General features: G+C 44.8%; 1 protein-coding gene across 2 annotated transcripts in view; it reads right to left on the bottom strand.

The window, feature by feature from the left end:
• Positions 1-2,490: 2,490 nt before the first annotated feature.
• LOC106610476 (protein sidekick-2) overlaps positions 2,491-22,750 on the bottom strand; it is a 67,814-nt gene continuing 47,554 nt past the window's right edge. The window contains exons 27-29 of one of the 2 annotated variants that reach the window (XM_082978159.1): positions 17,242-17,374; positions 11,563-11,619; positions 2,491-8,119 (exon numbers count right to left, since the gene is read on the bottom strand). In XM_082978159.1, coding sequence (XP_082834285.1) covers positions 7,664-8,119; positions 11,563-11,619; positions 17,242-17,374 — 646 coding nt within the window. In that variant the 3' untranslated portion in view covers positions 2,491-7,663. The remainder of the gene's footprint in view (positions 8,120-11,562; positions 11,620-17,241; positions 17,375-22,750) is intronic. The other variant, XM_045724509.2, reaches the window with a different exon arrangement.

Raw genomic sequence — 22,750 nt, 5'->3', positions numbered from 1 at the left:
AGTATGTGGCTGTGTTCTGCCTGTGGCTGTGCTATTATGTGGCTGTGTCCTGCCTGTGGCTGTGCTAGTATGTGGCTGTGTCGTGCCTGTGGCTGCTGTGTCCTGCCTGAGGCTGTAATAGTATGTGGATGTGTCCTGCCTGTGGCTGTACTAGTATCTGGCTGTGTCCTGCCTGTGACTGCTGTGTCCTGCCTTTGGTTCTACTATTATGTGGCTGTGTCCTACCTGTGGCTGCTGTGTCCTGCCTGTGGCTGTACAAGTATGTGGCTGTGTCCTGCCTGTGGCTGCTGTGTTCTGCCTGTAGCTGTGCCAGTATACGGCTGTGTCCTGCCTGTGGCTGTACTAGTATGTGGCTGTGTCCTGCCTGTGGCTGCTGTGTTCTGCCTGTGGCTGTACTAGTATGTAGCTGTGTCCTGCCTGTGGCTGTGCTATTATGTGGCTGTGTCCTGCCTGTGGCTGTGCTAGTATGTGGCTGTGTCCTGCCTGTAGCTGCTGTGTATTGCCTGTGGCTATAATAGTATGTGGATGTGTCCTGCCTACGGCTGCCATGTCCTGCCTGTGGCTGTACTAGTATGTGGATGTGTCCTGCCTGTGGCTGTGCTAGTATGTGGCTATGTCCTGCCTGTGGCTGTGCTAGTATGTGGCTGTGTCCTGCCTGTGGCTGCTGTGTTCTGCCTGTGGCTGTAATAATATGTGGCTGTGTCTTGCCTGTGGATGTAATAGTATGTGGCTGTGTCCTGCCTATGGCTGTAGTAGTATATGGCTGTGTCCTGCCTGTGGCTGTACTAGTATGTGGCTGTGTCCTGCCTGTGACTGCTGTGACCTGCCTGTGGCTATACTAGTATGTGGCTTTGTCCTGCCTGTGACTGCTGTGACCTGCCTGTGGCTATACTAGTATGTGGCTTTGTCCTGCCTGTGGCTGTGCTATTATGTGGCCGTGTCCTGCCTGTGGCTGTGCTAGTATGTGGCTGTGTCCTGCCTGTGGCTGCTGTGTCCTGCCTGTGGCTGTAATAGTATGTGGCTGTGTCCTGCCTGTTGCTGCCATGTCCTGCCTGTGGCTGTACGAGTATGTGGATGTGTCCTGCCTGTGGCTGTGCTAGTATTTGACTGTGTCCTGCCTGTGGCTTCTGTGTTCTGCCTGTGGCTATAATAGTATGTGGCTGTGCTAGTATTTGGCTGTGTCCTGCCTATGGCTGCTGTGTCTTGCCTGTGGCTGCTGTTTCCTGCCTGTGGCTGTGTCCTGCCTGTGGCTGCTGTGTTCTGCCATTGGCTCTACTAGTATGTGGCTGTGTCCTTCCTGTTGCTGTACTAGTATGTGGCTGTGTCCTGCCTGTGGCTGTACTAGTGTGTGGCTGTGTCCTGCCTGTGACTGCTGTGTCCTGCCTGTGGCTGTAATAGTATTTGGCTTTGTCTTTCCTGTGGCTGCTGTGTCCTGCCTGTGGCTGTGCTAGTATATAGCTGTGTCCTTCCTGTTGCTGTACTAGTATGTGGCTGTGTCCTGCGTGTGACTGCTGTGTCCTGCCTGTGGCTATAATAGTATGTGGCTGTCTCTTTCCTGTGGCTGCTGTGTCCTGCCTGTGGCTGTGCTAGTACGTGGCTGTGTCCTGCCTCTGGTTGCTGTGTCCTGCCTGTGGCTGTACTAGTATGTGGCTGTTTCCTACCTGTGGCTGTACATAGCATGTGGCTGTGTCCTGCCTGTCGCTGTACTAGTATGTGGCTATATCCTGCCTGTGGCTGTGCTAGTATGTGGCTGTGTCCTGCCTGTTGCTGTACTAGTACGTGGCTGTGTTCTGCCTGTGGCTGTACTAGTATATGGCTGTGTGCTGCCTGTGGCTGTACTAGTATGTGGCTGTGTCCTGCCTGTGGCTGTGCTAGTATGTGGCTGTGTCCTGCCTGTGGCTGTAATAGTATGTGGCTGTGTCCTGCCTGTGGCTGCCATGTCCTGCCTGTGGCTGTACAAGTATGTGGATGTGTCCTGCCTGTGGCTGTGCTAGTGTGTGTCTGTGTCCTGCCTGTGGCTGTACTAGTGTGGATGTGTCCTTCCTGTGCCTGTGTACAGTATGTGCCCTTTAAGCTGGTCATGGAGGGCAGGCGCCAGGCGGGCAGTGCCTACCTACCCTCCCTCTTCTCCTTCTGAGCATCCTGTACAGTCTCTTGTATCCAGACACACGGTGAACACTAAAGCTTTTGTCGAAGAAGTGTTATCATCAATCGTCAGCAGACAATAGTCACATATTCAGATAGGACTGAAAGTCAATCACAACTGCATTGTGCATTTGTGAATCCATTCCATGGCATCATCTCTTTACTTCGGCTCAAAGGCTTCCTGCCCCCGATGATGATGTCACTGACAGAGAGCAGCACCTGAGCCAGATGAGACATGCAGAGGCGCCTATTCTCTGTCTGTTTTTCAAAATGGCTCTTGTGTCTGAGCCTGCTCCTTTCTGTATGCCCACATGTGAGAATCATTGAACACAAAGAAACTTAAAATCTTGCTGGCTGTGTTTTTATCATGACACATTGTATTATGTACATCATTACACATTCACTGTCAACACCATCTCAGTGTATGCTACCATGGTTACAGTCAGACAATTTCAAGGCCACTCTCCATTCACATCAAGCCCCCCACCTACACACACTCCTTCCATACCCTTGACAGTATGCAGTACCAGGACTCCCATTGAAAAATAATTTATTTTGGAAATGTACCGTGATCATATATCCATTCAGATTCAGTATAATGATGGTTATTTTATTTGCGTACAGTGAAATCACCCCACAGAGAAAAAAGCAGATGAGAATTTTGGAATTATGAGTACGAGTCTGGAATTAAATGTACGTGCCCTTTCAGCTTGCCATGGAGGGCAGGCGCCAGGCGGGAAATGCCTTAGCCTGGGCATCCTGTACACACAGTGGATGCTCTGTATAAAGCTTATGTTGAAGAAGTGTTATCATCACACGTCAGCACAGACAATAGTCTCATTCAGATAGGACTCATAGTCAGTCACACATGCATTGTGCGCTCATCATCATCACCACCATCATTGTTACACAACATGAGAGAGAGGTGAATCCATTCCATGACATCTCTTTGTACAAGCTCAAAGACTTCCCATGATGATGTCACTGACAGAGAGCAGCACCTTGAGCTAGGTGAGAGAGACCCCAAAGAGCCGATAGATGAAGAGCTCCAGAAACTGCTTCTCCAATAGAAATCCAAGATCACGCTTGTAGGCGATGTCATGGCGATGTTAGCTAGCTAAGCTCATGTGCAGGCCATAAAATCAAAGGCACTCCTTCCATATAAAGTCATTTTTTTACAAAATGGAAAAAAAGTGTCAGTTTGTCACTTTTACAAGGTCGAAGTAATGACATGTTCAGCTACTTAAAACATTGGCTCAAATCTAATCTGGGTTTGAGAAGTCTGTGGAGACCAGCGGAAATGCATATTCTCTGTCTGTTTTTCTAAATGGCCCTCATGTCTGAGCCTGCTCCTCTCTGTGTGCCCACATGTGGGAACCAATGAACTCAAAGAACACTTTAGATGCTGTCTGTGTTATCATTTCCAGTCTTTATAGTTTGATGTGGAAGCATGATGATGTCAATGATGTTGTTGTGGGCCCCTGGGCATGTGCGGTGGCGGTGTGTTGAGGGTTGCGAGTGAGTCGTGATGCCACAGGTTAGGTTAGATCATCAGTATAGGAAGGGCTTTTAGATGTCTTCACACCCAGCACCTGTCAGATCTGTAGAAGGCTCATAGTGGCTGATGAGCCTCTGTAGGAGTAATGACCTGGAATGCATCCCAAATGGTACACTATTCTCCTTTTATTGCACTAGTTTTGACCAGTCCCATAAGACTCTGGTCAAATTGGTGAACTATATAGGTAATAGGGTACCATTTGGGCCGCAGCCTTGGTCAGGCCCATTAAACAGTCTGCTTTAGTGGTGTCAGATCAATACACTGTACAAATATACTTTATAATTAGAGATTAACACCAGTATCCGCGACCCCCCCCAAAAAAATGACGGGATATCGGGAACTATAATATATAGTGCTTTCGGAAAGAATTCAGACCTTGACTTTTTCCACATTTTGTTAGGTTACAGCCTCATTCTAAAATGTATTAAATAAAAAATTGTCCTCATCAATCTACACACAATACCCCATAAAGACAAAGCGAAAACAGGCTTTTCGAAATTTTTGCAAATGTATTAAAAAACAAGCATTTATTTACATAAGTATTTAGACACTTTGCTATGAGAATCGAAATTGAGCTCAGGTGCATCCTGTTTCCATGAATCATCCTTGAGATGTTTCTGCAACTTGATGAGAGTCCATCTGTGGTAAATTCAATTGATTGGACATGATTTGGAAAGGCACACCTGTCTATATAAGGTCCCACAGTCGACAGTGATTTCAGAGCAAAAACCATGCCATGAGGTCGAAGGAATTGTCCGTAGAGCTCCGAGACAGGATTGTTTCAAGGCACATATCTTGGGAAGCGTACCAAAGAATTTCTGCAGCATGAAGGTCCGCAAGAACACACTGGCCTTCATCATTGTTAAATGGAAGAAGTTAGGAACCAACTCTTCCTAGAGCTGGCAGGCTGGCCAAACTGAGCAATCGGGGAGAAGGGTCTTGGTCGGAAAGTGACCAAGAACCCGATGGTCACTCTGACAGAGCTCCAGAGTTCCTCTGTGGAGATGAGAAAACCTTCCAGAAGGACAACCATCTCTGCAGCACTCCACCAATTAGGCCTTTATGGTAGAGTCGCCAGATGGAAGCCACTCCTCAGTAAAAGGCACATGAAAGCCTGCTTGGAGTTTGCCAAAAGGCACCTAAAGACTCTCAGACCTTGAGAAACAAGATTCTCTGGTCTGATGAAACCAAGATTGAACTCTTTGGCACGAATGCAGAGTGTCACGTCTGGAGGGAATCTACCACGATCGTTACAGTGAAGCATGGTGGTGGCAGCATCATGCTGTGGAGATGTTTTTCAGCAGCAGGGACTGGGAGACTAGTCAGGATCGAGGCAAAGATGAACGGAGAAAGGTACAGAGAGATCCTTTATGAAAACCTGCTGCTGGGGCGAAGGTTCACCTTCCAAATGGACAACAACCCTAAGCACACAGCCAACACAATGCAGGAGTGGCTTCGGGACAAGTCTCTGAATGTCCTTGAGTGAACCAGCCAGAGCTCGGACCCGATTGAACATCTCTGGAGAGACCTGAAAATAGCTGTGTAGCAACGCTCTCCATCCAACCTGACAGAGCTTGAGAGGATCTGCAGAGAAGAATGGGAGAAACTTCCCAAATACAGGTTTGCCAAGCTTGTAGCATCATACCCAAAAAGACTCAAGGCTGTTATCGCTGCCAAAGGTGCTTCAACAAAGTATGGAGTAAAGGGTCTGAATACTTTTGTAAATTTGATAGTTTTTTTATTTTTAATACATTTGCAAAAAAAAATTCAACCCTGTTTTAGCTTTGTCATTATGGGGTATTGTGTTTAGATTAATGAGGGGGGAAAAACAATTGAATCCATTTTAGAATAAGGTTGTAAAAGTCAAGGGATCTGAATACTTTCCAAAGGCACTTTATAATTTCTATGGAAAAAGTTAATCTGTTTAATATATCTGACTTCATCCACACATTAGACCACTGATCACAATTCTAGCGGCCTACCAATTCAGACTACTCAACACAAGTCCCCAATAGATTCCTTTTAACTGGCATCGTTGACTATCATTAAACTGTAGCAGACTACATGCGACCTTTGCTTACCATAACTGCGTTGAATCTCAATCTCACGTTCACAAATCTCCAAACTAGCTTTGCGGCACTGGCAGAGGCTCCAAAATACAAACTGCCACTCACTGTTAACAAAACGGCTGATACATTGTGTCCGCAAAAGCACTCAAGGAAATGGACATTTGCAACGTTGTTCCATGATGTTACACTAACAAAAGTAAGAGCATGATTTTAAAGATCCGCAGGGAATTGATAAACCATGGTACTGAATCTCCGCTACTTCGGCCATTTGCTTTTCTGTTTGTTTAGGGCAGCATCAGAGACTACATTCCCTAAGACTAAGCCAACACAGTAAGTATTCTAGCGGTTAAGAGCATTGTGCCAGTAACTGAAAGATTGCTGGTTTGAATCCCGAGCCGACGAGGTGAAAAATCTGATGTGCCCTTGAGCATTTCACTTAACCCTAATTGCTCCTGTATGTCCCTCTGGATAAGAGAGTCTGCTAAATGACTAAACTGTTGTCAAAACAACCACCACTTGGCCTCATTCCCATGATAGTGAGAGGAAAGGACCAACAAGCTTTCCGTCAATGGTAGGCTAAAACGAATGACGTTTTCACTAGGTTGTAATAACCTCCAGATATTTTACAAGTCGGCCAACAGTGCTTCATATGTCTACATTAAAACTAGATTACATCAACGAAATAGTGTGGTGACTTTGAGAACTTTCAGTTGATTAAGATGAAACAAAAACAACAAGAAACTGTTAGATTCCTGTGTATATTTTTCAGTGGTAGAATTATGTCAGATTTCCTTCGCTGGTATTATATGCTTTTAACTAGCACTTTCGCTTTCAACAGGAATACTGGGATGCCTGAGAAGGGCTTGTAAGGGAACATTTTCAGGAAAATATGAATCCCTAGTTATAATGAACCATGGCATGTCTGATCCACTAAAGGACACAAAGAACTTGCAGACCAACCTCAACATTTTTACTTCAGACATACTGTACATTTTTCATATCTGCCAAGGCGTGCAGGCAACTAGGTCCTTGGTGTACAGCACAGAGATGTGACCTGCTTGTGACATCGAAATGCTGTCAGACTCAATAGTGCGTACCCTATAGACCAGGCCAGATAACTGCTGAGGATCATGGTCCATAGGTTAAATAGGGGGAGGTCACTAACATATCTCACATTAACACCCAGAAACTTAATTTACCTAATTGGACAGGACTGGGCATTTAAAGACTGCCAGGGGGCTCATTTCAGCCTCAATCTCCCCCTTCCTCCTCACTTTCATTACTTTGTATTTTCTATACCCTGTTCCTCTTTTCATCCTTTAAACTCTATTGATTTCGCTCGCTTGTAGGGCCCAATTTTGGGATCCCAGTTTCATTGGTGCTTGTTACCCGAGTGTGGATTGACGCTATGACACTTTTATCATCTTGTAGATATTTTTTTCAAAGAAATTCTTGCCTTTTTACAGTATCTAACTAAATTATTCTCTTGTTGTATGTGTGTAGAAGTGTAACAATGAAAGAGAGAAAATAAATAATACATTGAAACTCATGCAAATCAATCAAACAGAAACATGAATAGATACTGTCTTGTTCTCAGCAGCTGTCTATGGGTTAAAGAATGGAAATAAAACTATACCAGCACATGCACACAAGAGGAACAATGTACTGGAATAAACTATGTAACTTCTGTCCTGTCTGTGTACAGTATGATCCTTAAAACACAACTCAGTAATAAAAAGAAAAGAATAAAAACAAGTAAGAAAAAATGGAGAAACAGAAATCAATATGGTGGATTCCGAGGGTTTCTTTTGTGTTGGGTATTTACTCTCTAGACACGTTGGGCAGCAGGGTGGGTTTTGTTTTCAGAAGGGAACACAGATCCCTCTCGGAATCAAACGAAGGAGGAGAACCCGGCGATGGGGGCCCGAGATCCAGGGGCTGGGCTGGGGCTGCTGGGGGGCCAGTAGGACAGGGTGTTGGAGTGGCTGGGAGGGGTGGAGTTGGGGAGCTGCTGAGAGGGGGTGGGAGTCCGGCTGCCTTTAGGCCTGAACAGACTACCCTGGCCCTGGGGTGTGAGGCCCTGGGGTTGACCATGGGGCTGGGTCTGGGGCTGGGGTGGAGGGGTGGTGGAGGTGAGCTGGGGTGGCAGCGGGGGCAGGTGTGGTGACGGGGCGCAGGGCTCCGGGTCACCCGACTCTGATTCTGTGTAGTTGTAGGCCTGTGCCCGGGAGATGCCCTTCTGCTGGCGGCGCCAGGAGTTGTAGTAGGTGGGGTCACTGATGTAGTGGCTCACAAAGGAGTGTGTCTTCTGTCTGTTCTGGTCCACTTCGTACTCACTGTCACTGCCCTGAGAGGGGAGAAGGGGGAGGGGGGAGGGGAGAGGGGAAAAGGGAGGGAGAGAGAGGAGATGTTATCAGCACAATACCACATATTCTCTGAGAAGTTAGAGATGTGATAATGTGTGTTATTGGGAGGTTCAGAGCACAGTGTATTTCAATAACACACACACACACACACACACCACCATACACACACACCAAACACACACACATACCACCAAACACACCCACCACACCCACTACCAAACACACACTGTTGCTGCGGGTGATTCCCTGATCCACCTCTACGCAGACAACACCATTCTGTATACATCTGGCCCTTCTTTGGACACTGTGTTAGCAAACCTCCAAACGAGCTTCAATGCCATACAACACTACTTCCAAGGCCTCCAACTACTCTTAAAACCTAGTAAAACTAAATGCATGCTCTTCAACCGATCGCTGCCCGCACCCGCCTGCCCGACTAGTATCACTACTCTGGACGGTTCTGACTTAGAATATGTGTACAACTACAAATACCTAGGTGTCTGGTTAGACTGTAAACTCTCCTTCCAAACTCATATTAAACATCTCCAATCCAAAATTAAATCTAGAGTCGGCTTCACTCACGCTGCCAAACATACCCTCGTAAAACTGACTATTCTACTGATCCTCAACTTCGGCGATGTCATTTACAAAATAGCCTCTAACACTCTACTCAGCAAACTGGATGCAGTCTATCACATTGCCATCCATTTTGTCACCAAAGAACCATATACCACCCACCACTGCGGCCTGTATGCTCTCGTCGGCAGGCCCTCGCTACATATTCGTCGCCAGACCCACTGGCTCCAGGTCATCTATAAGTCTTTGCTAGGTAAAGCGCTGCCTTATCTCAGCTCAGCTGGTCACCATAACAACACCCACCCGTAGCACGCGCTCCAGCAGGTATATCTCACTGGTCATCCCCAAAGCCAACACCCCCTTTGGCCGCCTTTCCTTCCAGTTCTCTGCTGGCAATGACTGGAATGAATTGCAAAACACACTGAAGTGGGAGACTTATATCTCCCTCACTAACTTTAAGCATCAGCTGTCAGAGCAGCTTATCGATCGCTGCAGCTGTACACCGCCCATCTGTAAATGGCCCATCCAATCTACCTACCTCATCCCCATATTGTTTTTATTTACTTTTTTCCTCTTTTGCACAGGCCAGTATTTCTACTTGCAGATCATCATCTGCACATCTATCACTCCAGTGTTAGTGTCAATGATGCTAAATTGTAATTTCTTCGCTACTATGGCCTATTTATTGCCTTACCTCCTCACGCCATTTGCACAAACTGTATTTAGACTTTTTCTATTGTGTTATTGACTGTACATTTGTTTATTCCATGTGTAACTCTGTGTTGTTGTTTGTGTCACACTGCTTTGCTTTATCTTGGCCAGGTTGCAGTTGTAAATGAGAACTTGTTCTCAACTGGCCTACCTGGTGAAATAAAGGTGAAATAAAAATTTACAAAAATAAACACACACATGCACTACCAAACACACACACACACCTCGGGAAATTACAATTGGCTCAGAACAGGGCAGCACAGCTGGCCCTTTAAAGTACACGGAGAGCTAACATTAATAATATGCATGTCAATCTCTCCTGGCTCAAAGTGGAAGAGATATTGACTTCATCACTACTTGTTTGTGTAAGAAGCGTTGACAAGCTGAACGCACCAAGCAATCTGTTTAAAATAGTAGCACATAGCTCGGACACCCATGCATACCCCACAAGACATGCCACCAGAGGTCTCTTCACAGTCCCCAAGTCCAGAACAGACTATGGGAGGCTCACAGTACTACATAGACCCATGACTACATGGAACTCTACTCCACATCAGGTAACTGATGCAAGCAGTAGAATCAGATAAAAAATAATTAATTTTTTTTTTAAAAAGATAAAAATACACCTTATGGAACAGCGGGGACTGTGAAGAGATGCACGCACTCTACACACGCGTACATTGTAATATTGTTATATGGTGGTATTATACATTTTGTATTGTAGATATTTAGTGGTGTAATATTGTTGTATGGTGGTATTATACATTTTTGTATTGTAGATATGTAGTGGTGTAATATTGTTGTATGGTGGTATTATACATTTTGTATTGTAGATATGTAGTGGTGTAATATTGTTGTATGGTAGTATTATACATTTTGTATTGTAGATATGTAGTGGTGAAACGGTTGTCCAAAGGAGTAGACCAAGGTGCAGCGTGGTAAGTGTTCATCTTTATATTTATTTTAAATCCGAACACTTAAAATAATAAACAATGATAAACGACCGTCAGATCTTGCAGGCTATACCAAGCAGTACAAAAATAAGATCCCACAACTCAAGGAGGGAAAAAGGGCTGCCTACGTATGGTTCCCAATCAGAGACAACGAATGGCAGCTGCCTCTGATTGGAAACCATACCTGGCCAAAACATAGAAATATAAAACATAGAATGCCCACCCCACACTAATAAAATAGAGAAATAAACCGTCTCTCTCAGGTCAGGGCGTGACAAGTGGTGTAATATTGTTGTATGGTGGTATTATACATTTTGTATTGTAGATATGTAGTGGTGTAATATTGTTGTATGGTGGTATTATACATTTTGTATTGTAGATATGTAGTGGTGTAATATTGTTGTATGATGGTGTTATACATTTTGTATTGTAGATATGTAGTGGTGTAATATTGTTGTATGGTAGTATTATACATTTTGTATTGTAGATATGTAGTGGTGTAATATTGTTGTATGGTGGTATTATACATTTTGGATTGTAGATTTGTAGTGGTGTAATAATGTTATATTATGTACTGTTTTATCTTTTGTTTTATATGTAATGTTAGTGCCTTAATGTCTTTGGACCCCAGGAAGAGTAGCTGCTGCCTTGGCAGCACCTAATGGGCATCCCCAATTAAATAGAAAACTACACACACGAAGAGGCTGTCTACACATGATCATGATTGGAGAGGAGGATGAATCATCACTGGACGTGCAGAGTAATCAGATCATCAACACATCAACTGGGGTCATAAGATGATTGATTGGGTTTAACATTACATTTACTACAACAGCCACACGTTGAGCTAACATATACTATGGGTATTCATCACATACAGTTTAACACTAGGAAGATACAGGAGAGATACCACAGGATCCAAGAGAAGTTTAATTGAGGAGAGGAAAGGAGGGGAGAGGAGGGAAGAGGAGGGGAGAGGAGGGAACAGGAGCAGAGAGGAGGAGAGAGGAGGGAAGAGGGGAGAGAAGGGGAAAGGAGGGGAGAGGCGGAGTGAGAAGGATGGAGAAGGAGAGGAGAGGTTAACAGAGTAAGAGAGGAGCAAGAGGGATGGGGGCTAAGGACAAGTCATTCTCCTACTATCAGTCTACAGACACACAAGCATGCAGAAAGCCACAGAACCTCACCCAGTTCAGTGGAAGCACACGCAGACCACCCGTCCCATATGAGAACACCAGGGCCTCCTATGGGTGACATGGACAAAGACATACATGGTTTAAAACGCCACAGTACAGTATGGCAGCCACCATGATCCCTCTGTGGTTCAGATCCCTCCTTGGAACCATCATCATCTCTTAAAGAGGCACTTCAAGGGTATGCCTTAATAATATAATAATAAAATATGCCATTCAGCAGACACTTTTATCCAAAGCAGTAGTGTGTGCATAAAACGTTCGTATTGGTGACCCCAGCGGGAACAAAAGCCACATAGGACAACTGGACCCTTATCCTACCAGTTAACCCCGACACACACCATGAAACTGATCTGACAAACACACCATGAAACTGATCTGACAAACACACCATGAAACTAATCTGACAAACACACCATGAAACTAATCTGACAAACACACCATGAAACTAATCTGACAAACACACCATGAAACTGATCTGACAAACACACCATGAAACTGATCTTACAAACAAGGTGAAACATGGAAGAATGTATTCCATGATCATGGTGCACAACCTTAGGATATAGGCTACCACCTAGTGCTTCTATCTATTTCATTCAAACAATCACAATAGGAATTTGGGTATATTTCCAATAAGCACATTCTAGTTGCTGAACTCCTACCTTGTATCTTTGCTAGATGCCTGGCATATGCTCATCTGAATCATGACACCCAACATTCCAGTTGTTAAACAAGAAACAGCTCTCTCATTGGTCACTCTGTAGGGTCTGTTCATGGTCAACCAACTCTCAGCTCTCCTGCTATGGTACTACTGCACATGTGATACATATGACCACACTCATATCCATCCTCTCCTGCACCGTCCCAACAGGTGTGTGTGTGTGTGTGTGTGTGTGTGTGTGTGTGTGTGTGTGTGTGTGTGTGTGTGTGTGTGTGGTGTGTGTGTGTGTGTGTGTGGTAGGGCGGAGAACAGGGTTGACATACTGGATTGCGTTACACCCCGGCCCACCCTCACTAAGGCTTTTGAGTGTGTGTGGAACAGATGGTTTGTTCTCCTTCAACGTTATCATCCACCCCTCCCTGCCTCCCTCCATTCCACATCCTTGTCCAAAATAAACTCAACGGTCCTATTGTGGAATCTACACTAAAATAAGTTTAGTTAAAATACGCCTTGAGGGGCCTTAGTCTGTGAAACAGTGATTCATTCAAACACATTAAAAGGCTAATTAGGGGAGATGACTGCTCTGAATGGGCCAAATCCTCTGGAATTTCTTAGACATCTCAGGAGACTACCAGACTTTTCAGGAGACTACCAGACTTCTCAAGAGACTACCAGACTTCTGAGAAGACTACCAGACTTCTGAGAAGACTACCAGACTTCTGAGAAGACTACCAGACTTCTGAGAAGACTACCAGACTTCTGAGAAGACTACCAAAGCAAGTGAAATAGATCAACAAAGTGAAAAAAACTATCACAAATGAACAGTAAACATTACACTCAGAAAAGTTTCAAAGGAATAGAGACATTTCAAATGTCACAATGTCTATACACTTGGTTGTAACGATGTACAGTTCTCTCTCTCTCTCTCTCTCTCTCTCTCTCTCTCTCTCTCTCTCTCTCTCTCTCTCTCTCTCTCTCTCTCTCTCTCTCTCTCTCTCTCTCTCTCTCTCTCTCTCTCTCTCTCTCTCTCTCTCTCTCTCTCTCTCTCTCTCTCTCTCTCTCTCTCTCTCTCTCTCTCTCTCTCTCTCTCTCTCTCTCTCTCTCTCTCTCTCTCTCTCTCTCTCTCTCTCTCTCTCTCTCTCTCTCTCTCTCTCTCTCTCTCTCTCTCTCTCTCTCTCTCTCTCTCTCTCTCTCTCTCTCTCTCTCTCTCTCTCTCTCTCTCTCTTCCCAACTCTCTTGGTTAGACTTCTCAGGAGACTACCAGACTTCTCAGGAGACTACCAGACTTCTCAGGAGACTACCAGACTTCTCAGGAGACTACCAGACTTCTCAGGAGACTACCAGACTTCTCAGGAGACTACCAGACTTCTCAGGAGACTACCAGACTTCTCAGGAGACTACCATACTTCTTAGGAGACTACCAGACTTCTCAGGAGACTCCTAGACTTCTCTGGAATTTCCTAGACTTCTCTGGAGACTCCTAGACATATCTGGAGACTCCTAGACATCTCAGGAGAATACTAGACTTCCCAGGAGACTACTAGACTTCCCAGGAGACTCCTAGACTTCCCAGGAGACTCCTAGACTTCCCAGGAGACTCCTAGACTTCCCAGGAGACTCCTAGACTTCCCAGGAAACTCCTAGACTTCCCAGGAGACTACTAGACTTCCCAGGAGACTACTAGACTTCCCAGGAGACTACTAGACTTCCCAGGAGACTAGTAGACTTCCCAGGAGACTCCTTGCCCTGGTATAGATGGTCTGTTGGGGCCAGAGTGGAATGCATTGTGGAGTCTTTAGTGCTGTTCTATCCATCAAACCTTGTGAACTTTATCTTGGGGATTGAGGTTGTAAGAACCCCCATAACCCCTCCATAACCCTACACCCCATAACCAAGAGAGTTGGGAAGAGAAGGAGAGAGAGAGAGAGAGAGATACAGAGAGAGTGAAAGAGAAGGTGAGAGAGGATGAGAGCGATACAGAGAGAGGAGGGAGAGAGGAAGAGAGAAAACACTGTACATCGTTACAACACTGTGTATAGACATTGTGACATTTGAAATGTCTCTATTCCTTTGAAACTTTTCTGAGTGTAATGTTTACTGTTCATTTGTGATAGTTTTTTTCACTTTGTTGATCTATTTCACTTGCTTTGGTAATGTAAACAGTTTCACACTCATCATTGTTACAGTGAACACAGCAGGAACCCCAGGCAGCAGGTAAACACTCGGACAGTACAGAGGGAGGGGGAGTGTGTGTGTTTGTTTGAGTGTGTATTTGTTTGAGAGCATGTGTGTGTGTGTGTGCGTGCGCACGCTTGTCATATGTATGTCTGGTGCGTGTGTGCCTGCGCACGTTTGTGTGTGTAAATATGATTTTTTTAAACATATTGAGTCCCTTGCGAAATCCCCTAAAATCCAGCTGTACATCATTTGAGACAGGGATTTAGTGTGACTAGGCAGTTCTAATCCCCCTCTGCACACGCTGCAACTGCTGTTGTTTATGATGAACTAATCAGACAGATGTGACAGATTTTGCTCTGGGCTTTTTAACCATGTCTTAAATGTCTAACATAACATGCATTTGTGAATATTATGTCATGAATTATAGTCAATCATTATCAGGTATTTCCTCTTTGTTTAAAAAAATATATATTTCCTTTTTTCTGCATTTCACTAAGACTCTAGCTAGCATTATTCAAAGCCTGTTCTATTTTTACTTGGTTCCAGGAAGTGACATCATATGACTTAATGGTTCTTTCCAAAAATGCTACAGATGAACCCTCAGAGCAGTTCCAGACAAAACAATCCTCTGTGTTGTCAATGGAGACAACCATAACACAGCAGACATGTTTCTCTCTGTGGTGTCTAGGTCTGCGCTCCAGCAGCCGGACACAGCGTCAAGATACTGTATTGTATGTTCTTTCATCAAGCAACACACAGATTGAGCCCCAAATGGCATCCTATTTACTCTTTAGTGCACTACTGACAAGGGCCCTAGGGCACTATAAAAGGGCACTATGCTATAGGGCACTATGCCATTTGGGACGCACACACTATCTTCAACCTCCCATCGACTCAGATGAGCTCACTCCATTCTCAACTGCTGGTTTCTATCCAGAGTGTCACACACACAAACACACAGTGACACTGGCTAAACAAACTGCATAAGGACACACTGTCTATTGGCTTCTAAAGAGTGTGTCTTGTCTACCTGCCGCCTGCCCAGGTACAGTTGTGGTGGTGGCCCGGTTGCCTCGACAACCCCGCATTAACTTATTCTTCTAAATCCCTTCTTAAGGGGAGGACAATAGCCAATTTATACCTGCCAGTGGAGGACTGAACTGGAGGCCCATAGGGCTTAATGGAGACAACCCCAGCAACAACCCAACACTGAGCAGAGCTGATAGCCTGATGTTGTGTGTGTGTGTGTGTGTGTGTGTGTGTGTGTGTGTGTGTGTGTGTGTGTGTGTGTGTGTGTGTGTGTGTGTGTGTGTGTGTGTGTGTGTGTGTTCGTGCATGCGCGTGAGAGCTAAGCTGATAGCCTGGAGTTATCCGCTCAATAAAACTTCAAAAGGGACATCACGTTACTGGTCATCTGTAGAATGGACCACTGGTGATGATATGGCTGTGCTTTGAGAGGGGATGGCAGGGTAACCGCAGGGCTATGGGGAGGAGGCCTGGGCCTGTACGTCTGGGGTGGTGCAAATGGAGGTTGGAGGGCTGGAAGGCCAGATAGGCTAGGGTTGTTGAGATTGTTTGACAATAAGGAAGTATGGAATGGTAGATATGACAGGCTAATGATGCCATTTAAAAATTGCTTATATTGGAGGATGTTTTGGATGTAAGGAAACATCCTGTCTGTAGCAGTTCATTGGGTGAGATTCACATTGATGTGAAAGGAGCTAAACTTTTGATAAGGGAACAGCTGGAGAGAGACATCTGGCTACTGAGGAATTCATACTGGTATGTATTTAGCAGAAGCTGAGTCTGAGTCCCAGATGGCACCCTATTCCCTGTATAGTGCACTACTACAGTACCAAAGGGCTCTGGTCAAAATAGTGCACTATATAGGGAATAGGGTGCCATCTGGGAGACTGATCATTTGGGAAAGCTAGAGTCGAAAATTCCAAGATGAAAGAAAACTTAGAAGGCTGAAACCAGGGGAATTCAGGACCGCTTTCTCCCTCCATTTGCAGGTTTCCACACAAACCACAAGAACAGAGCAGAGGAAAACAGAAACAAGAGGATCAGTATAGACAATGAGCTAGAAGAGAAAAATAGACAAATTAAAAGAGAGAAAAATATAATTGGAGCTGGAGAGAGAGAGAAAGAGAGAAAAGTGAGAGAGAGACCGTGAGAGAGAGAACGAGAGATCCAGTTCATTGATGAGAGCTGTTCATTGGGCCCCAGCCCCCCTGTGTGTCTGTCTGTTCCTCTGATTCAGCAGATGACAACACAGCAGACTGGGAAGGGATGTAAGGGGCATTATGGGTAACGGTGACCCAAAACGAGGACAGGGCTGTGGAAGGAATTCAGCCTGGGCCTGAGAACGCAGCAGACCCTCCAGTCTGTGTGCGTATGTGTGTGTGTTTGTGTGCGCGTGTGTGAGCATCCTCTGTGCTTGATTCCGACCACCACCAGAGCTGGGCACTGGCTAATGGCCTTACTCCCAGAGCGTGCCTCCAGCTCAGCCTGACTGCCCCATAGAGACCAGGAGAGACATTGGACACATTTCCCATCCAAACCCTACTCTATCAATGCCCTGAGTGTCTGCTTACGGACATTATACCACTACCAGTACACTGGACAATGCACTGAGCCAAACACTCCGGGTTGAATTTTCAACTGTCCCTCCCCAATCCTAACCTTAACCATTAGGGGGGATATACAAAACTGACCACAGATCAGCATCTATGGGCATAGCATCAATGTAAAGGTGAGGTGCAGTGGGATCCAACATGTTGACAGACAGTGAGATGGGAGACGTTAAGGGGAGTACATACTGTCGGTACCTTAGAGTCTGATATCTCAGATGGTTTCTCTGTCAGGCTGCTGCTCTCAGCCGGGATCAGATCGTTGTACTTGGTGGTGCTCAAATCCTCGTCAGAGTAGTTGAGACTGCCTGGGCTGGGCCGAGGAGGAGACCTGAGGAGACAGGACAATATAGACAGATTAATATACACTGAATGGACAAATCATTAAGAACATGTTAGTCTATGTCATGCTCTTTCCATGACATAGACTAACCAGGTGAATCCAGGTGAAAGCTATGATCCCTTATTGAGGTCACTTGTGAAATCCACTTCAATCAGTGTAGATGAAGGGTAGGAGACAGGTTAAAGAAGGATTTGTAAGCCCTGAGACAATTGAGACGTATTGTATATGTGTGCCATTCAAATGGTGAATGGACAAGACAAAAGATTTAAGTGCTGCTGGGTTTTTCACGCTCAACAGTTTCCAGTGTGTCTCAATAATGTTCCACCATCAAAAGGACGTCCAGCCAACTTGACACAACTGTGGGAAGCGTTGGAGTCAACATGGGCCAGCATCCCTGTGGAACGCTTTCTACACCTTGTAGAGTCCATGCCCCGACAAATTGAGGCTCTTCTGAAGGCAAAAGAGGGTGCAACTCAATATTAGGAAGGTGTTCTTAATGTTTTGTACACTTAGTGTATAATTACATAACATTCTAATTACATTTCTATGGCAAGGACAGAGCCATTGGCAGTCCTATCAGTCAGTCACTGGCTAATGCACAACATTGGCATTCAAATGAGTTACACTAATATGATCAAATAATAAAGGAATTCTAGCTACAGTACACTCACTTTAACAGAAAGACCCTCTACATAACAACTTGTATAAAATCACAGAGAAATCCCATTCACACACCAGAGTGAAATGGCAGAGCAAATGTATGAAAGGAACCAGGAAAACAGCTGAAGGATACACACTGATCAGTCAAAATGTACTGAACTGTCTCCACGCATTTACCAATAGTGGTATAGAAAGGGATAGAAGAGAAGGCGCCCTCTAGTATTTGATGGAAACAGATTGGCAGTGTGTTTGTCTGGTGGTGGGGAGGTGGCTGTGGGGTATTGTGAGGGAGGGGGGGTTGCTATCAGGATCTTGGAACAGCCATGAGATCCCAGCCTGTCTATTGTCAGTATTGCCTGAGATGATCTCTTCTGATGAAACACTATGTGGGCTGTCTGTGGAATGTCATTACAGTTAGCCTTGTGACTGACTCATAAATTCAACTCTTGTAGAGTGGAGGAGCTCACTGCATAGGCAGAAATCCCATGCAGTCTCAGATAGGAAGGCTCAGGTTGTGTAGATTAGGTTATGTTCAATCCCCATGCAGTCTCAGATAGGAAGGCTCAGGTTATGTTCACTTTATTGTAAAGGTTATCAACATACATATAAATAACGAGATCCATTTAAGAGCCAACAGCCATGTTTCAGGGAGCGTAGGTGACAGTTTTAAAACCTCTCCATTCAGAGATACGTGTGGAGTGTGGAGGTTTACAAGGAGTGAGAGAGGCTATTTATGAGTATGGAGTGAGAGAGGGTATTTATGAGTATGGAGTGAGAGAGGGTATTTATGAGTATGGAGTGAGAGAGGGTATTTATGAGTATGGAGTGAGTGAACACGTTTAGTGGGCAGGGTCAAAGGGGAGGTTTTGAGAATGCTATGAGAGAGAAGGGGAAAGAGAGAGACCTCACAACATCCACAAGTGGTGCAGTCAGAACATCTCTCTCAAAACACTCAAGGTTCTTCTTAGAACTTGGTGAAAAAAATGTTTTTGTATTCTGCATAAGTTCCTCCACATTTTCCTCCCTCTGTCCCGAAAAGCCTGTTAAACAATCAGAAATCAGTTTATGCTGATTGGCCTTGGTTGGTTTGGTTGGGAGAGCCTCTCTCGATCTCTCTCTCCTCTCTCTCTCTTTCTCTGGCCACACTGTCACTGAAGGGCCTGAAAATCAACTTTATTTTTTCCACAAATATTTATAATTTAGGTTGAGTGCATTCCTAAATCCCAACGTTTAAGTAAACGTTTGAAACTTTCATGAGAAAGAAATTTGGAGAAGAGGGTGGAGGGTTATCATATCATGAGCGTGTTGCTGAAAAATGTGAACTAATCCACAAAAACCTTCAGGGAAATCCCGGAGAGAGCTGTAATTCAATTACTAATAATAATGTTAATAATTTATAACAAGACTACATTTAATACTCTTAAACTTGGATGCAGGAGAGAAACGCACACAATAGAAAGCTAACGTATTATTGCCATTTTCCATCTCTACTGTGTCTCGGTTATGAAACACGAAACATTAAAATGGGATATGAAGGTTATGAGGAACAATACTACCGCTGCGGCGGTTTTTGCATCGCCTGTTATTTGGACGAATCACGATTTCAAGTGAGTGCACATACACCTGGTATCTTTCGGAAGGGGAGGGGTTCATTTGGCCCATAGATGACAGTTTGTAAATCCTTGATCCTTTAACCTCCTCCACTGTGACCTTGCAGACAGCTGTTCTAGAAAGAGGAGGACACGCAGTCACTAATGAAGGACAGCATCGTTTGATAAGCGATAGAATTTGCAAACCTACATCTCTCTCCTTGCTCCTAGAGATAAGATCATGTTGAGCTAGCTCTGGTCATTATTTCATTTGGTCCCCACGGCCCTTCAATTTTAGGGCTCCCGAGTGACGTAACGGTCTAAGGCACTATATCTCAGGGCTAGAGAAACTGAAGACCGTGGTTCAACCCCGGGCTGTATCACAACCGGCTGTGATCGGGATTCCCATAGGGCGGCACACAATTGGCCCAGCGTCGCCCGGGGAATGTTTGGCCGGGGTAGGCCATCATTGTAAAATAATAATTTGTTCTTATCTGACTTGCCTAGTTAAATAAAAGATAAACGGTCATGCTGCTCCCACTATGGTCATTCCCCCCACCCCCTCAACAGTTTTTACTCTGCCTCCATCCCAATGGACAATTATTTACTCATCAGTGCTACAGTTATGTATATAATTACATAGTGCTATTTCTGTTGTTATTGTTGTTTTTATTACCATTGTCATTATTTAATTTAGTCCATGTTAGAGATCGGAGCCTAACATTGTCACTGTACTCTGCAATCACACCTGCAACCCTGTACATGTGACTATTATCAAATCAAAACAAATTTGATTGGTCATACATATATTCAAATCAAACTTTATTTGTCAAATACAACTACAAGCCGAAAACAAGCCAAAAACAACAAGTGTAGACCTTACCGTGAAATGCTTCCTTACAAGCCCTTAACCAACAGTGCAGTTCAAGAAGAGTTAAAGGTTTTGTTCACATTGGCTACCGAGAGCGTTATCACACAATCATCCAGAACAGCTGGTGCTCTCATGCATGCTTCAGTGTTGCTTGCCTCGAAGCGAGCATAAATGCATTTAGCTCATCTGGAAGGCTCATCACTGGGCAGCTCGCGTCTGGGTTTCCCTTTGTAGTCTGTAATAGTTTTCGAGCCTTGCCACATCCGACGGGCATCAGAGCCGGTGTAGTAGGATTCAATAATAATCCTGTATTGACAGTTTGCTTGTTTGATGGTTCGTCTGAGGTTATAGCAGGATTTCTTATAAGCGTCCGGATTAGTATCCCGTTCATTGAAAGCGGCAGCTCTAGCCTTTAGCTCGATGCGGATGTTACCTGTAATCCATGGCTTCTGGTTGGGATATGTACGTACGGTCACTGTGGGGACAACATCATCGATGCACTTACTGATGAAGCCTATGACTGGGGTGGTGTACTCCTCAATGCCATTGGATGAATCCCGGAACATATTCCAGTCTGTGCTAGCAAAACAGTCCTGTAGTGTAGCATCCATGTCATCTGACCACTTCCGTATTGTGCGAGTCACTGGTACTTCCTGCTTTAGTTTTTTCTTGTAAACAGGAATCAGGAGGATAGAATTATGGTCAGATTTGCCAAATCTTCGGGGGAGAGCTTTGTATGCATCTCTGTGTGTGGAGTAAAGGTGGCCTAGGATTTTATTTCCTCTGGTTGCACATGTGACATGCTGGTAAAAATGTGGTAAAACTGATTTAAGTTTGACTGCATTACAGTCCCCGGCCACTAGGAGCGCCGCTTCTGGGTAAGCATTTTCTTCTTTGCTTATGGCATAGAGTTGGTTGAGAGTGGTCTTAGTGCCAGCTTCGTTCTGTGGTGGTAAATAGATGGCTACAAATAATATAGATGAGATCTCTCTTGGTAGATAGTGTGGTCTACAGTTTATCATAAATCCTCTCTAGAATACGGTCTAGTTTCCTGAATTTCCGCCTGACTGATGTGGCCAAAGTAAACTTCCTGTTACTCAGGCCCAGGACATGCATATAATTGGTAGCACTGGATAGAAAACACTTTGAAGTTTCTAAAACTGTTAAAATAATGTCTGAGACTATAACAGTATTTATACGGCAGGCGAAAATCTGATAAAAAAACAACCAGAATTTATTTTGTTGTTGAGGTCCCAGGCTCTTATAATGGAAACCTATTGTTCCTATGTAATTCTGTCTCCCAGATTGCAGTTCCTATGGTTTCCACTGAATGTCAACAGTCTTTATTGAAGGTTTCAGGCTTGTTTTTTTTTTTTAAATAAGCAAGAATTTGGAGTTTTGGTGAGGAGCTCACCGGAACAATATCAGTCTTTCGGCACACGAGGGAGAAGGCGCATGCTTACTACTTTTATTTTCCTATTGAACATACTACTTTCCGTATGAGATATTATACACTGCTCAAAAAAAATAAAGGGAAGACTAAAACAACATAATGTAACTCCAAGTCAATCACACTTCTCAGAAATCAAACTGTCCACTTAGGAAGCAACACTGATTGACAATAAATTTCACATGCTGTTGTGCAAATGGAATAGACAACAGGTGGAAATTATAGGCAATTAGCAAGACACCCCCAATAAAAGAGTGGTTCTGCAGGTGGGGACCACAGACCACTTCTCAGTTCCTATGCTTCCTTTTGAATGCTGGCGGAGCTTTGACTCTAGTGGTAGCATGAGACGGAGTCTACAACCCACACAAGTGGCTCAGGTAGTGCAGCTCATCCAGGATGGCACATCAATGCGAGCTGTGGCAAGAAGGTTTGCTGTGTCTGTCAGCGTAGTGTCCAGAGCATGGAGGCGCTACCAGGAGACAGGCCAGTACATCAGGAGACGTGGAGGAGGCCGTAGGAGGGCAACAACCCAGCAGCAGGACCGCTACCTCCGCCTTTGTGCAAGGAGGAGCAGGAGAAGCACTGCCCAAGCCCTGCAAAATGACCTCCAGCAGGCCACAAATGTGCATGTGTCTGCTCAAACGGTCAGAAACAGACTCCATGAGGGTGGTATGAGGGCCCGACGTCCACAGGTGGGGGTTGTGCTTACCGCCCAACACCGTGCAGGACGTTTGGCATTTGCCAGAGAACACCAATATTGGCAAATTCGCCACTGGCGCCCTGTGCTCGTCACA

This window comes from Salmo salar, chromosome 01 (assembly GCF_965601325.2).
Source record: "Salmo salar chromosome 01, fSalSal1, whole genome shotgun sequence".
In the NCBI taxonomy this organism is placed as follows: Eukaryota; Metazoa; Chordata; class Actinopteri; order Salmoniformes; family Salmonidae; genus Salmo; species Salmo salar.
Note: the sequence above shows the minus strand (reverse complement) of the source record. Positions and strands in the feature narration are given on the sequence as shown.